We start from the raw sequence: 13,859 nt of genomic DNA, 5'->3' as shown, positions 1-13,859 counted from the left end.
TGATGTCCCCTCTCTTCCACTGGCCCACAGTGTGCTGGCTGGTGGTGTGAGTGGACCCCTCTCACAGGACCTGCTGCTCCCCGGGACTCGTTCAACACAGTTAGAGCTCGACCCTCCTGGGGACCCATGACCAGGGCCCTCACAACCCTCTCCAGTGCCTGCAGCCGCCTGGGTCCCCGCAACCAGTCTGTGCACGCGTGTAGGCATGATGTGTTCGGAAGCACCGCACAAGCTGTGTAGGGTGAGTTGAGTGTAGACCGAGTCACAAAACACACACACATGGAAAGAAGGCACAGACTGCATCTTGGGAGCATCTCTTTATTGCTGGTTGATTCTGGAGGTGGCCCGGTGTGGTCAGCGGTGAGACCACACCCTCTGCCCAGTGCTCTCCTTGGCAGTGACCCTCCGCCGTGCTGCCCTGTGCTTCTGGGCAGACCAGCTGACCCTGGATTCAGTCTACGTGGAGATCGGGGGAGGGGCAACGCTAATAAATAACAATACTTGGGTGACCACCGTGCCCCTACAACAAACTAACACCAACATCTAATGCCAGAAGAATCCAATCCTAGGTCCTACCGGGTTTCACTTGTAACAGAATCTAACAGCAGCAACTGACCGGGCACCGGCCGGACTCCCACAATCAACAGACTGAGGGGCACATTTATGAGAACTGTCACGCAGCGCCGCGTCAACTCGCTGCGCTGCATGACGGGTAAAGGGCAGGAATGCGCTGCATTTGAATGAATACGGTGCACTCCAGCCTTTTCACCCGTGCTGGCGCCATTTTGTCTGCCAGGCACCCTTGTATCATGGTGCAAGGGCGCCTGCGATGCACGCAGGAATGGGTAACTTCCTGCACAAAACCAATCCTGGGAGGCGTATTCCTCTCTCAAGGTGTGCTGCAGAAAAAGAGGGAGAAATAAAGATAATTCTCTTTGTTACGCCTGACCTGGTAAGGCGAACCTTTCTTGCGTTGTGGCCGGTTTACTGGTTCTGGTAAATCTAGAAATGGGTCAAAAACCATGGGAGTTGCATGGAAACACGCACGCAGCACCCATGGAACGCCTCCCTAGCACAGAGTAAGGCAACGCAGTGATTGGTGCTGCGTTGCTGGGTATTTACCCATTACTACGGAGGATTTACTTCGCATTCATTACAACGCATGCGATGTAACAACGCGTAGCCTATACTACGCAAGTTGTTACATCGCATGTGTTCTAATTACCCATGCGGCGTAATGAGCAAACAATAGCAGATCAGGAAGCGATGTTGACACAGGAAGCTGCACGATGACTGCAGACAACTTTACTCCCAGGAAGCGACGCTGAAGGTGCGCCTAGCGAGCAGCTGCCCAGGCAGGGGGGAGGTGACAGGGAGCAGCAGTAGTGTTCCCGCAGCACACGTTTCTCTAACTGCTGGTGCAATCTTGTTCAAGATGTGCCCCGTCACCAGCACAGCGCCTGCTTGTTCAAGAGAGGATGGTGCACAGAATAACAGAACCTATGAGAGAGCTTGGCACATTTCACCACTTCAGTACTGCCATCCCTTGCTGTGTGCTAGTGCACGTAAAGTGCCAACACCCAGAAGAGAGGCCACTAGTGAAAGAGGCGCTTTGTAGCCTCACCACGGGCTTCAATGGGAGCTGGGCCACAGAGTCAAGAATAGGTTTCCTCACGTACGAGGAGGCCGCCAGGAGCGTTGTCCTAGGGGGAGGGTCGTGCAGGGGGTAGTTTTTTTTTAGGTTTTAGGGTAGTGTAGTTGTGTTTGTGTAGTGTAGACTAGTGTATTTAGGTTTATGGTAGTGTCGGGGGTTTGTGCAGGGTAGTGTTTGGGAGTAGGAACAGGACTGGGGGTAGTGTTTTAGGGTTTAGGGTAGTGTTGGGGGTAGTGTAGTTGTGTTTTTGTAGTGTAGACTAGTGTATTTAGATTTAGGGTAGTGTCGGGTCGTGAAGGGTAGTGTTTGGGAGTAGGGACAGGACTGGGGGTGGGGGCAGGGTCGTGCTGGGGTAGTGTTTTAGGTTTTAGTGTAGTTTTGTTTTATTGTAGTGTCATGTATTTGGGTTTAGGGTAGTGTCGGGTAGTGTTTGGGAGTAGGGACATGACTGTGGGTCAGGGAGGGTCGTGCTGGGGTAGTGTTTTAGGTTTTAGGGTAGTGTAGTTGTGTTTGTGTAGAGTAGTGTTTTAGGGTTAAGGGTAGTGTTTGGGTGTAGAGGCAGGGCTGGGGGTCGGGGCATGGTTGTGCAGGGGGTAGTGTTTTAGGGTTTAAGGTAGTGTTGGGGGTCGTGCAGGGTAGTGTGAGTGTAGGGAGCAGGCTGGGGGGAGGGTTGTGCAGGGAGTAGTGATTTAGGGTAGTGGTGTATTGTTTGGGTAGTGTAGTGTTTTCGAGTTTATTATGTGTAGGGTAGTATATTTGTATTTAATGCAGTGTTGGGGTAAATGTCTGTTCAGATTACTAGGCGAGTATTTACTTTGCATACATTAACACTTGCAATGTAAAGGTATACGAACTAAAACCATGCATGGTAACGGTAATTGTAAGTAAAAACTTTGTAGAAAAAAGCTGCAAAGTGATGGAATGCTAAATAAAGAGCCATATTCGTGTTGCTGTACTCGAGATTCATTAAACCACTCGGGGCTACGCAAAGTGGCCGTGCAGAGCTCGATAATTCTAATTTCGGAGTTGTTGTGCATGTACCACATTGCGTGGTGCAATCGTGACGCAACTGGGGCCATAAATGTGGCCTTGATAACTCTGTCCTTGGAGGAGGAGACCAGCTCAAGCTCCGTTCACTTCACTGGCATCCGCTGGTTCTTCTGATGACGTCACCATCCCAGGTCTGGCCGATGTTGCTCTGGGTCCTGTTGAGGTGCCGCTGTCTGCCAGGCTTGAGGTGAGCGAGACCTGCTCGAAGTGCCTGTTTGAGGATGTCGGAAGGATGTGGCGATGAGGCTTGGCTAGTATTTGAAGAGTGAGGCCCGCCGCACTCCTTCTATCCCGCGGGCGAAGAGATTGATCAGCTGGCAGTGCACCCTGGAAGAGAGGAGACAAAAATTCAACAGAATCTGTAACGCGTGTTGTGTATCGTGACGCTCCTACATGCCTGCTGCCTTCATTTTCCTCCTTGAAGGACCTGTTTGGGGTCCTCTCTTGTCCGCCTTGAAAATGTTTTAAAGACTTATCTCAGTCTTATACCCATTAATACAGAGCCCACATTGGCAGTGTCCCTGGGGGGTTTACAGCTCACTGTTTCACCACAGGGAGTGCATTTGTCTAAACCCTGCTGCCGCTCTCCTGGTTCACGCACACACAGTGGGAGTGACCGTTCTGCTGCTCCTCGCCCTGGAGGAGACGGCAGCTGTACCTGTAGTCACAATGTCTGGGCCCTGCCCCTGATACTGTCACGTGGCAGATAGGTACATTGTCAACATTGCTAAGTTAGCATGAGCCTAGCAGCCATGATGCAGCGTTTACGCACGTTAATGCTTTGCTTTATTTTTGCAAGACTCTGTTTATGCCTTTCACATGAGAACTGCCTGCTTTGTTCCTGGAGCTTCGTCTGAACACTATGACCAAGGTCGATAAACAAAACCCCTTGTTGTTCTGTTCTGGTCAGTCCCTAGCGCGTAGACAAAGCATACTAACACAGCTGCGGTTGAAAACTCATACTTGGATATTATGGGATGCATGTTTAGGGGATGTATGACATTACAACGCATGCTTTTACCACGCATGCCTTTACAACGCGGTTTTTACATAGCAAACCATCACAACGCATAGCGCTTTGGGGGGCTGGATAGTGAAAAGTTTAATTTACTATTCCAACACCAGTCCCCGTGGACACTGGGGAAGGTGTTGGATAGTAAATTAAAGGATATTCCCTATCCTAGAGCGCCCCCCAGCGCAATGCGTTGTAATGGTTTGCGTTGTAAAAGCACTGCGTGGTAAAAGTTGCGTTGTAAAAGTTGTTCACCATGTTTAGGTGACACACGCTTGGAGAGGGAGCTCTCCAGGGAGAAGAGTCATGCGGTTCCTATGATGTAGATATTCCTTCTAGGCACTAAGGTATGGGATCTGCTGACAAAGCCCAGAGATCTTCTATTAGTTAATAATAATACTTCTTACCAAGGGGAGGTTGGTTCGGCCTTATAGTCCTTTATCCACTGTCTTTATATGATGGCATCTTGCTGCAATGCTAACAGTATTAGTTTTATGCATGGTTGTGACTCGTATACTGCGTTTTGGAGCACAATAGTTAAAATAAACCTTTTAAACAATATTCGTGCTTTGGTTAGTTCTTACTGTGGATATGTACGAAAGAGCGAGAGAAAAGGTGTGTCTTGTTACCGCAATTCCTGAGAGATCTGGGAGTGTTGTCTTCTGGGGTGTCTAATCATTTGCTTCTTCTTGAGTGTGTAGGAGAGCGGGTGAGACACTATAGCTAGTCGGTCCTGGGTTTGTGGACACTTAGGTGGTGGGACGGCTTAGCCCCTATACATCGAGGTCCCATTTTCTTGTGCATAGTTCTGTGTATGTGCAGAATCCCTGCAACAATACTTCTGCGTTCTAGACGGTCATTTCAAGATGACCGTGGTGGCCCCATAGTATATTTGAAACTCCCACGGTCGTGGATACTGGTGACCTGGCACTGATCATTTTCGGAACAGCTGGAAGCCTGAGACATCTGTTGAGTTTTGTACTGCTATAAGCCAGCCTCATCCTGGGCCACACCGACCAACACACCCAGCAGATACCCTTGGGCCACCTTCTTCTTTCGCTGTACAGTTGAAATCATAAGTGCCAAGAGCCCTGACAATGGCTTAGGAGTCTGGAGGAAGTGAACCTGCAGGACGGAACTGTCCAGATGCATGGTGGTGAGTAGACCGCACTTACACCTCATTCCTGGATATGTCTCGGTGGTTGTGGATTAGTTTTCAAGGGCCTGGGCACCTGGTCAGGCTAGGCTGTCTCTGCCGCAGAGGGTTTCAGAGCTCTCATCCAGGGAGAGGCATATGGATTTTAGGCAGGTCTGTGCTTGAAGTGTGTGGTCATCTCTGCCTAAGGGAATCCAGGAGTGATCTTGAAGAAACTATTACAATCTGGGCATGTGCCTGCTTGTGGCGCCTTCGGTGCACATCTCTGGTGGTTTCTCTACCACTGGAGTGGTCTTCCAGGGCCTGTCACACAATCAGGCATCGGATGTGCCTTTGCCTCAAACCTGTCACTCGGTTGGGGGGCATGTGCCTGCCACAGGCGGTGTTACAGTAGTTTTCAAGGACCTGTTAGTGGGCGTGTCTCTGCCTCAGAAGATGTTATTGTGGTTTTCCAGGACATATGACTAGGCAGGACTCTGCCCTGGGTTTGTTAGTGGTCTACCAGGGCCTATTAGTGGGAGTGTCTATTCCTCAGAAGGTTCTCAGGTGGTCTTCCAGGACCTGTCTGTGGGCATGTCTCTGCCTCGGGAGGTATTCAAGTGGTGTTTGAGGATCTGCCACGGGGTGCAATGATTGGAGAATGGTGCAGCCCGGTTATCACTTACCTTACGCTAACATCCGCATAGGGTAGCACTTCCCCGTCGCAGTTCCAGCAGCTCTGGGAGGGGGGAGCCCCACAGAGACTCCCAAAGAAACTCTTTTTACTGGCAACGTCGCTCTGCTCCCTCCTGGGTGTGAATCGCAGGGCCCTCACCCGATACACATTCACGAAGGGCAGGTCGAACTGTAGTGAGAAAAGAGAGGAGCTGCTGTCAGCTCAGAGCCTTCCAAGATACAGCGGAGAGCCTCAGATCAAACCTCTCCCTGGAGAGCGCTGAGATCTTCATGGCCTACCTACAGACAGCTGAGGTCTTCTGAACAGGTCTACTGAGACCACTGGCTCGGGTTCCTCCCTTTTGATGTACCCCGAAGATGAGCCCAGATCCTGCACCTTTATATGCCCTCTAGATCACCCAAAGCTCTCCTCCACCTGCAACATGGCTCCTCAAAGTACCTTCCTCCTGACACTCTCTGAATCCCCCTGCTCCTCTACCTCAGCCACACACGGTTGATCGCTCAGTGTCCTCCACCCCTCAGAAGCCTCATGGATCGCCCCGGGGACTGCGCTGATGGAGAGCACGGGTCACGTTAGGGTATCTACCTCCGTTACACCCAATGGATCGCTCCGGGTCCACCCCTCAGAAGCCTTATGGATCGCCCCAGGGACTGCGCTGATGGAGAGCACGGGCCACATTAGGGTATCTACCTCAGTTACACCCACTGGATCTCTCCGGGTCCACCCCTCAGAAGCCTCATGGATCACCCCAGGGACTGCGCTGATGGAGAGCATGGGTCACGTTAGGGTATCCACCTCAGTTACACCCACTGGATCTCTCCGGTCCTGCTCCCGTACATGCTGCATGGATCACCCCACCTTCCCCCCTCCTGGCTGCATGAGACTCGCCCGCTCCACCTACCTGGTCCTTCTGGTTGGTGTGTCGGCTCAGGTGCCGTAGGAACTGGAACATGGAGCATTGCTTGACTAGGATGAGGTCGGCAGAGCCATCAGCAAGGTGGGCCGTGGGCGACAGTCCGTCGGGGCTCTTTGGACAAGCACTGGAGATGGCGGTCAGGTTTATGGCAATGAAGGGGCCTTCCGCACTCTGCCAGTTGCTGTCTGCGGAAAAAGAAATGATTCAAGATATAACTAACCAGCCACCTCCAGGGTAGAGGGAATCTGCAAGGCTGTGAGAGAGGACTGGGAGAGCGGGGCAGGACCATCGGATACCTCAGGACCAGGATAAACGGCCCACGGAAGGACAAATAAACCCTGCCCTCCCTCAGGTGCCGGTGTCCAGGGCAAAGAACCAACCGGGGGACACCAGCGAGCACACTGTGCCCTCAGAAGTCCATGTCCAGGGCAGAAACGTGACCATGGGAGACGAAGTGGACGACATCAGTACCTCACTGGAGATATAGCAAATTGGGGCCTCATTTAAGAGGGTTGCATATTGTTTCCAGCATGCAACAGAGTACATGCATGACGCAAATCTCAAAGACAGATTTTTGAAGCCACGCAAAGCCACTTGGCGTGGCTTTGAGGGGCTTCGAATATCTGGAGTAACGCAATGCAACGCAGCGCAAATGGCTGCGTTGCATCATTCTGCCCTAGGTCGATGTTCCATGGGCGTTGCATAGGTTCCCACACAACGCCCATGGATTTTGTCGCAGCCCCAGATTTAAAAAGAACTTGTAAACCTAGGGATGCGCCTAGAACGTGCACCTTCCCAGGAGAGGCAAAACGCGGAGACATATCTCTATTTGTTCTTGTTCCTTCCTCGTTCTTGTTCGCTGTATATGCCTCACAGGATTGTTTTTGTGCAGGAAGATGCCCTTCCCTGCACAGAAATAATCCTACAGGCACCCTTGCACCATGGTGGGAGAGCGGCTGCAGAAATGGCGCCAGCGCACGGACAGAAATGCACTGTATTGACTTAAATATAGCGCATTCCTGTCCCCTCCTGGTCATGCAGTACAGCAGGGTGACTTACCGCACTCCATGGCATCACAGGCGCCCTAATGAGGCCCTAGGTTTAGAGTATGGGACAGGTTGAGAGCACTCTGCGTCCTACTGTGCCGGGGGTTGCGTGCTTCGGAGAACTCTGGGCGAGGTGGGGTGGGGGTGTCTTACCTTGATTCTGGAGCTGCTGGGTCTGGCTGGCTTCAGCCTCATCGCCGTCTTCCTTGAGTCGTCCTGAGGACTCTGAACAGACGAGGCACCTAGAACAGAAGAGGCGACGGGTCAGAGAGCGAAGGCGGACTTCGATGGAGCGGCCACAAACATATGAACATCTCAGGCCCAGGTGTGATGCAGACGGCCAGGTGCGGTCATCAGTCCACCTGTGAATGGACCGTGGCTAGTGAGTGGGTGTGACCACAGAAGGATGCAAGGTGCCCGAGGGAGGGAGCAGGACGACTACGTTTCTTTGGGTAGTTACTTATTAGTAAGTGCTACATACAGTGCATGCATATCTCTCATAAAGAGCTTGGCAAAGTCAAAAACCTGCCTTGAAATGCTGTGTCTCTGTTTTCTTGATGACAAGATGGACCTTACTCTTCCATGCTGCTTTCCTCCACAAGCATCCCCTCTATCACTTCTCCCACAAACATCTGGGAGAAAAAGAAAACACCTTTGCTCTACTGTTTTCTGATCCATTTTGGATCAGTAAATAAAAAGTTTAAAAAAGACTCGCACATGGTTGGTGATGCATACGCCATGCATGCAAAATGACACCGCCACAGTAGCACTTGTTTTCCTCTCTAGCCAGGCTTTAGAGCACTGGGAATGCTGTGTAGCACTGCAAAAAAAAAAAAGTGTGCCAAGCCAATATGCTGCAAAGGCGAGACCTATTGGCTTTGCCAGTGCTTGTTCACCATCTTACGGCATTATGAATCCCAGTCCACAGGGAATGCAGCCCCCGTTCACGCAGCATGCAGCACTTGCTGTTGTCAGACCAGAGTGCACAATGTGATGATGACTTCTTCCTGTGTCTGCCTGAAGAGCTGTTCTGCAGAGCGCTCCGCCGCAGAAGGGTGTCGCCCTGCTGGTAAACATACTTTACCACGAATGCGTGACAAAGCATGCCATTACCCCGCATTTTATACTCCACGAAACCCATGGGTCCTCGAGAGGTTGGCCAAGGGAGCAACATAGATTTTGAAAAGAGTTTGGCTCAGGCATGTGTCTTGTGGCACTCCCTTGGACCGTTCCATAGGTGCCGAACGACATGGGCCAAGATTGACAGTCTGAGAGCGACCGGATAAAAAAAAAACTAGACATCCACTGAAAAGCGGAGTTTCTTAGTCCAATCTTCTTCAGTCTTCTGAGTATTATCTGACGCAAGACCGTGTCTAACGCGGCGGACAGGTCCAACAGCACCAGAATCGTGGAATGGCCCTTGTCTAGGGTCATCCTGATATTATCGGTGACCGCTAGCAGGGCTGATTCAGTGCTGTGTTTGGGCCTGAAGCCTGACTGGGAAAGATCTAAACAGCCAGTAAGTTCGACTTGGTTTGAGGGATGTGTGTTAATGTCTCTCCAGTAGTTTACTCAGGAAAGGAAGCAACGAGATGGGCCGGAGGGTGGACAGATCTGTCAGAGGGGCCTTGGTGTTCTTACGAATGGGCATAACCTGCGCGGCTTTACACTCTGACGGAACGTGACCCTCTCTTAGTGAAAGATTGAGGAGATGTTCAATCGAGGGGGAGAGTTGAGTGGCCAGGGATTTGATCATTTTAGCTGGAAGATTTAACTCTATGAATCAGAGTGACAACATCTGCCGAGGTAAGCGGAGGAAAGCTTTCAAGCAGCTGAGGAGTTGCCGGTTCAGGTAGATCCACGTCCAAGGGGGCCAGGTCCTGGCTTCCTGACAGAACAGTTTTTTCATAAATCTGCTCAATTTCCTGCGAGAAGTATTGTGCGATATTGTTACAGTAAAGTCTTACAATGCGGTATCAACTGCTACGACAGCAAGGGGCGTTAAGACAATAATAAAAAAGCAGGCATACTTTTATCAAACTTTGGTGCACATTCTTTCACGGGTGCTGTGACTGGCAAGGTCTTTTGGACAGAAGAAATTGTCACTGATATTTTGAAAGCTGTAGACTGGTCAAAAGCTGGGGGTTTTGCAAAGTTCTATCACAGGACAGAGGAACATGTGAGCAGTTGTATCCGTGGAGAGCTTTAAACATTCATAATGGCCACCTCCGCTCTCAGGATGAAATGGCGATTCTCCAGTTGATATGTAGAGAGAATCTTAATTTAATTAAAGACACGGAGGCTGGCATTATTCCGCCCACCTCTCTTAATTTAGTATAAAAAAAAGTCGAAAAAGAGCGAGATGAGAGAATGGAAATGCGTAATTGAGTTTAAAAGTTAATTGATTTTGTTTAAATGAAGGGGTTGATTTTGGCTGGTAAGACAGTGCTCGATGAGTAGTTTGCCTAGTTGTTTCTTTTACAGACATTGGCATGCTATAGAACATCACTCGACGGAGGTTAAAATAAAAGAAGCAAGATTGTAAAGATGGTGTAAAGAGTAGAGATGGTTTTTGGAAGTTAGCCAATTGGAAACTTTTAAGACAGTTTGCAGTTTTGTGTCGTAGCCTAAACAGGAACACAGTGTTGCCAGGGGTTATATACTCAGCATGAAGATTTCAGAATGGAATAATGTGTTTTGTGATATTTTAATGACCGTTAACGGGCTGCATTTTGGGGCAGCAATAAAGGGTTATGCATAATGCTAGCCTCAGTTTCTTTAATGAAATCAAGATTCTCTCTGCATATCAATTAGTAAATTGCCGTTCTCTTTTGTAACTATAGCTGTTGTGTGGGGGTAATTACCCCACTCGGAGAAGAGCGGATTGGATTACCCCGCTGTGCGGCGTGTGTGAGGGGTTAATACCCCTGCTCCACCCAAAGGCAGGCGGTGTGTGTGGGTTGGATTACCCTGGATAGGAGGGGGGAGTTACGCTGCTCTCGGGAGTGCGGGTTGAATTACCCTGCTGGAAGGAGGGTGGGGGGGGGGGGGGTTAATTCCCCTGTTCACACAGTGGGGGGCTGGGGGTTGGATTGTCCTCTGTTGACAGGAGCGGGGTACTTACCTTGCTCTGAACAGTAGAGGGTCAGAGTGCCCTGCTGTGAGGAGTGTCGGAAGGGTTTATTGCCCTGCTCTACTCAGAGGGGATTAGACTGCCCTAGATAGGAGTGGGGGGATCACCCTACTCTGGAGAGGGTAAATACCTGGCTCTGGGCAGGAATCTTACCCGGTCCTGCAGCGGCTGTTGTCCCGGGGGCTGGACTCCACATGGTCAGCAGCCTGAAACTCCACCGTCCCCTCGTAGCATCTGTGGCTGAGGACGGTCTTGAACCCTGAGGGAAAAAGAGTGAAAGAGACATCTGCAAATGAAACTTGGGGGTAACAGAAAAAGAGGGGGTGAGATCTCCTACAGGGCGGCTCTCAGGTGTGTTCATTCAATTGAAATTGTGCGGGTTTGTTTGTTTCCATACAGCAAGGAAGGGGATTCAGTATAGTCATCAAAACTTGTACTTTTATTTAAATTATCCAATCAGTAAAAAAACAGTGCATGAGTACAAACCATCGAGATCATTTAATTTATCCATTTTTTTTACATTGATTATTTTATAAACTGTTAGTCAACCATATTTCCATATTCAAAACTCTGCAACTTTTTTGTCTACCGGTATTAAAAGTATTTTATTCACAATTATAAATACATCATTAAAAAAAGATGCTCAGAATTCCACTGTGTTCTTACTCAATACATTTTAATCTTATCTGTCCAACTTTTTTTGTTACCTAGAAAGGAAATGTCAAGTATGTTTCTTTACAGTATTTCTCGCAATAGTCCTGAGCCTAATGACATTCACGTATGGTTTCGGCATGTTTTACTCTTTTAACGCTTCTAATCGCTTAACACCAGGCGCGTCAAGATCCCAAGGCTTTACTCTAACTCAATGATGAACATGCAGGGAAATCAACCCAATGATGCTTTGAGATTAGAAGGCCTCAAGTGGACTATTTGGAACGTTTCAACTTGTAGGTACAAATCAATAAGCCTTCTTCAGGACTCCAGATTATAACTTTTGATTCCTTCGCAGAGCATCTGTAAACAAAGTAAGGCACCCCTCTTTTGTACGCGAAAAGGCGGGTAAATGTACAACGCAAAACTATGTTCCTTCCAGAATTATTCAATTATTGAAGTAAAATAGTTATTTCCGCAACATTTAGTCTCCTGAATCAATACCGCCCAAGGTTGGTTTGTAACAAAAGCGAATGGGAAGCGAGTAAACTGAACCAGTTTAGAGTCTGATGCTTTTGTGCGAAAAGGAAAAAGTGTACGTTTGAGCAGCAGCAATCGACAACTATCACAGCGAAAGTGCAGGGTGCAACAGGTGAGTTTAAGAGCAAAAAATATATTTATTTTTTTACACAGAAAAGGGATACATCTAATAGTTGTGGAGCAGTCAGAGGAGGTGCAAAGAATTATTTTTTTGAACTAAATGACAGATTAGCAGAATTCTTTCCACTGAAAATGGTCTCTGGGTGGAGTTTATTGATGTTTCATCGCTCCAGGGTGAATTTTCGGAGACTTCCTCAGTATTGAGGAGATTTAACAGTATTGTAGTCTCCATTCATGTCAAGGATAAGGGAGCAGGGGTCAGGGGTCAGGGGTCAGCCATGAACGTCATTAAGACCTAGCTAAGAAATCAGGTCAAATATTAGATGCAGTAAAACAAGGGATCGACTGGATGCGATCAGAGAGGGGGTGGATCCTCTGCAGCTCAGCACATTCAGTGCAAAGCTGATCCACAAAAGAGCTCTGTGGTTTTGTTATTCTCAGCAGGTCACCCAGAGTTCCTGAATTCACGAGCTTTGTCTTCCTTGTTAAACAGGGTCATATTTGTGCTCCTTTAGTTCACCTCATTGGCACTCCACTTCCTAGGGCAGTCTAACCCCTCCTGAGTAGGACGTCGAGGGCTGCAGATGGGCCTGTAGGGCTGGGGCCAGGTCAGTTGGTTTATGCAGTCTTCTCTGCTGGTGCGAGTCTGCAGTGTCGGGCTCTTCTCAGGTCGCCAGGAACTGAAGTTCAGGGCTCAGGGGAGACCCCTAAATACTACATTTAGGGGTGTTTAAAGGGGATGCCCGGTAGCACCCTCTAAATGCCCACCCCACCTGAGGAGTGGAGTTGGCAGAGGGTGGCACACCTCCTATTCTTTCTATGTTTTCCCGCCTGTCCTCCCGCCAAAAAGGGGGTGAGGAGCGGAAGGGGAGCTGCTCGCTCTAACAGGAGAAACTGAGGTCGCATTACAAAAGGCGGCGAGGCCTTTGAAGCTCCCCGCCACGGATAGCTCTTCCTGACCCGGGGGGGGGGGGGGGGGGGGGGGAGGTGTGAACACCACCACCCCGGAAAGGCATTGTCCTCGACCTCAGAGTACACAGGCGCCCTCCCCACGAGGCCAGAACCCTGTCGGGTGGCAGCAGGCTGGCTCAGGCCTGTCTGTGACCACACTAAGGGGTGGTAGGGTTCAGGGGTCCCCTCTAAGGGGTCCTCCATGTGCACTTTATAATAAATCTGATGCTGGGATCAGTGCAAGTTTATTATGCGGATACGTTTGATACCAAGCATCACATACTTCAGTGAAACCATCATGGAGCGGAGGGAGTTGTAATGACGAGTGTCCAGCCCATGTACTCTCTATGGCTTCCCTGGTCACTTGCAATATCCAGGAATCAACAAGGATATTTCAAGAGCAGATCTGCTCATGCACATAGGCCCTCACAGGAGATCTAGTGCACCCTGCCTTAGGGCTAAGGCCTGCTAGTGGGGTGTCTTACCTATATCTCATGCAGTGTCTGTGGGCTTTGCACGCAGGGATGTGTGCCGTGTCGACTCTTCAATTTTCTCTGCACCAAGACTCAGCCTGCAGTGGCAGAGAGCATATCCTTGGTGAGGGGTCCCTGGGGACCCTCTTCAGCACCCATGCCCTAAGTACCAGTGGTACCACACACTAGGGACTTACAGTAGTAACTGAAGTGGTGCCAATTGTGGTATAGTTTTAGGGAAAAAATACTGGTAACTGGGTTCGCAGGGACCCAGTTCTGTACAATGTTGCATCAAAAGCCAGGGAAAAAGGGAGGTCCAAGTTGGGGGTCCTCCTTCAAGCAGGTTGTGGCTTCCACCGGCGCCAACCCTCGTAGGCCGTCACAGCTCCACTCTGCAACCGCCCGTCAGCAGCTTCGCTGGACCCCCGTCAGACACGTGCTTCAGTAGCGGAGCTCGGCAGTGGTGGGCGCCATTTTCTCG

The 13,859-nt window shown here is 49.8% G+C and overlaps 1 protein-coding gene across 2 annotated transcripts in view; it reads right to left on the bottom strand.

Annotated features, from left to right (window-relative positions):
• Positions 1-304: 304 nt before the first annotated feature.
• The window catches only part of LOC147684274 (ceramide kinase-like), an 85,102-nt gene continuing 71,547 nt past the window's right edge, over positions 305-13,859 (bottom strand). For both annotated transcript variants that reach the window (XM_086940133.1, XM_086940134.1), the window contains exons 9-13: positions 10,797-10,902; positions 7,664-7,752; positions 6,450-6,649; positions 5,538-5,716; positions 305-3,031 (exon numbers count right to left, since the gene is read on the bottom strand). In XM_086940133.1, the coding sequence (XP_086796259.1) occupies positions 2,956-3,031; positions 5,538-5,716; positions 6,450-6,649; positions 7,664-7,752; positions 10,797-10,902 (650 nt within the window). In that variant the 3' untranslated portion in view covers positions 305-2,955. The remainder of the gene's footprint in view (positions 3,032-5,537; positions 5,717-6,449; positions 6,650-7,663; positions 7,753-10,796; positions 10,903-13,859) is intronic.

This window comes from Lissotriton vulgaris, chromosome 10 (genome assembly GCF_964263255.1).
Source record: "Lissotriton vulgaris chromosome 10, aLisVul1.2, whole genome shotgun sequence".
In the NCBI taxonomy this organism is placed as follows: domain Eukaryota; kingdom Metazoa; phylum Chordata; class Amphibia; order Caudata; family Salamandridae; genus Lissotriton; species Lissotriton vulgaris.
Note: the sequence above shows the minus strand (reverse complement) of the source record. Positions and strands in the feature narration are given on the sequence as shown.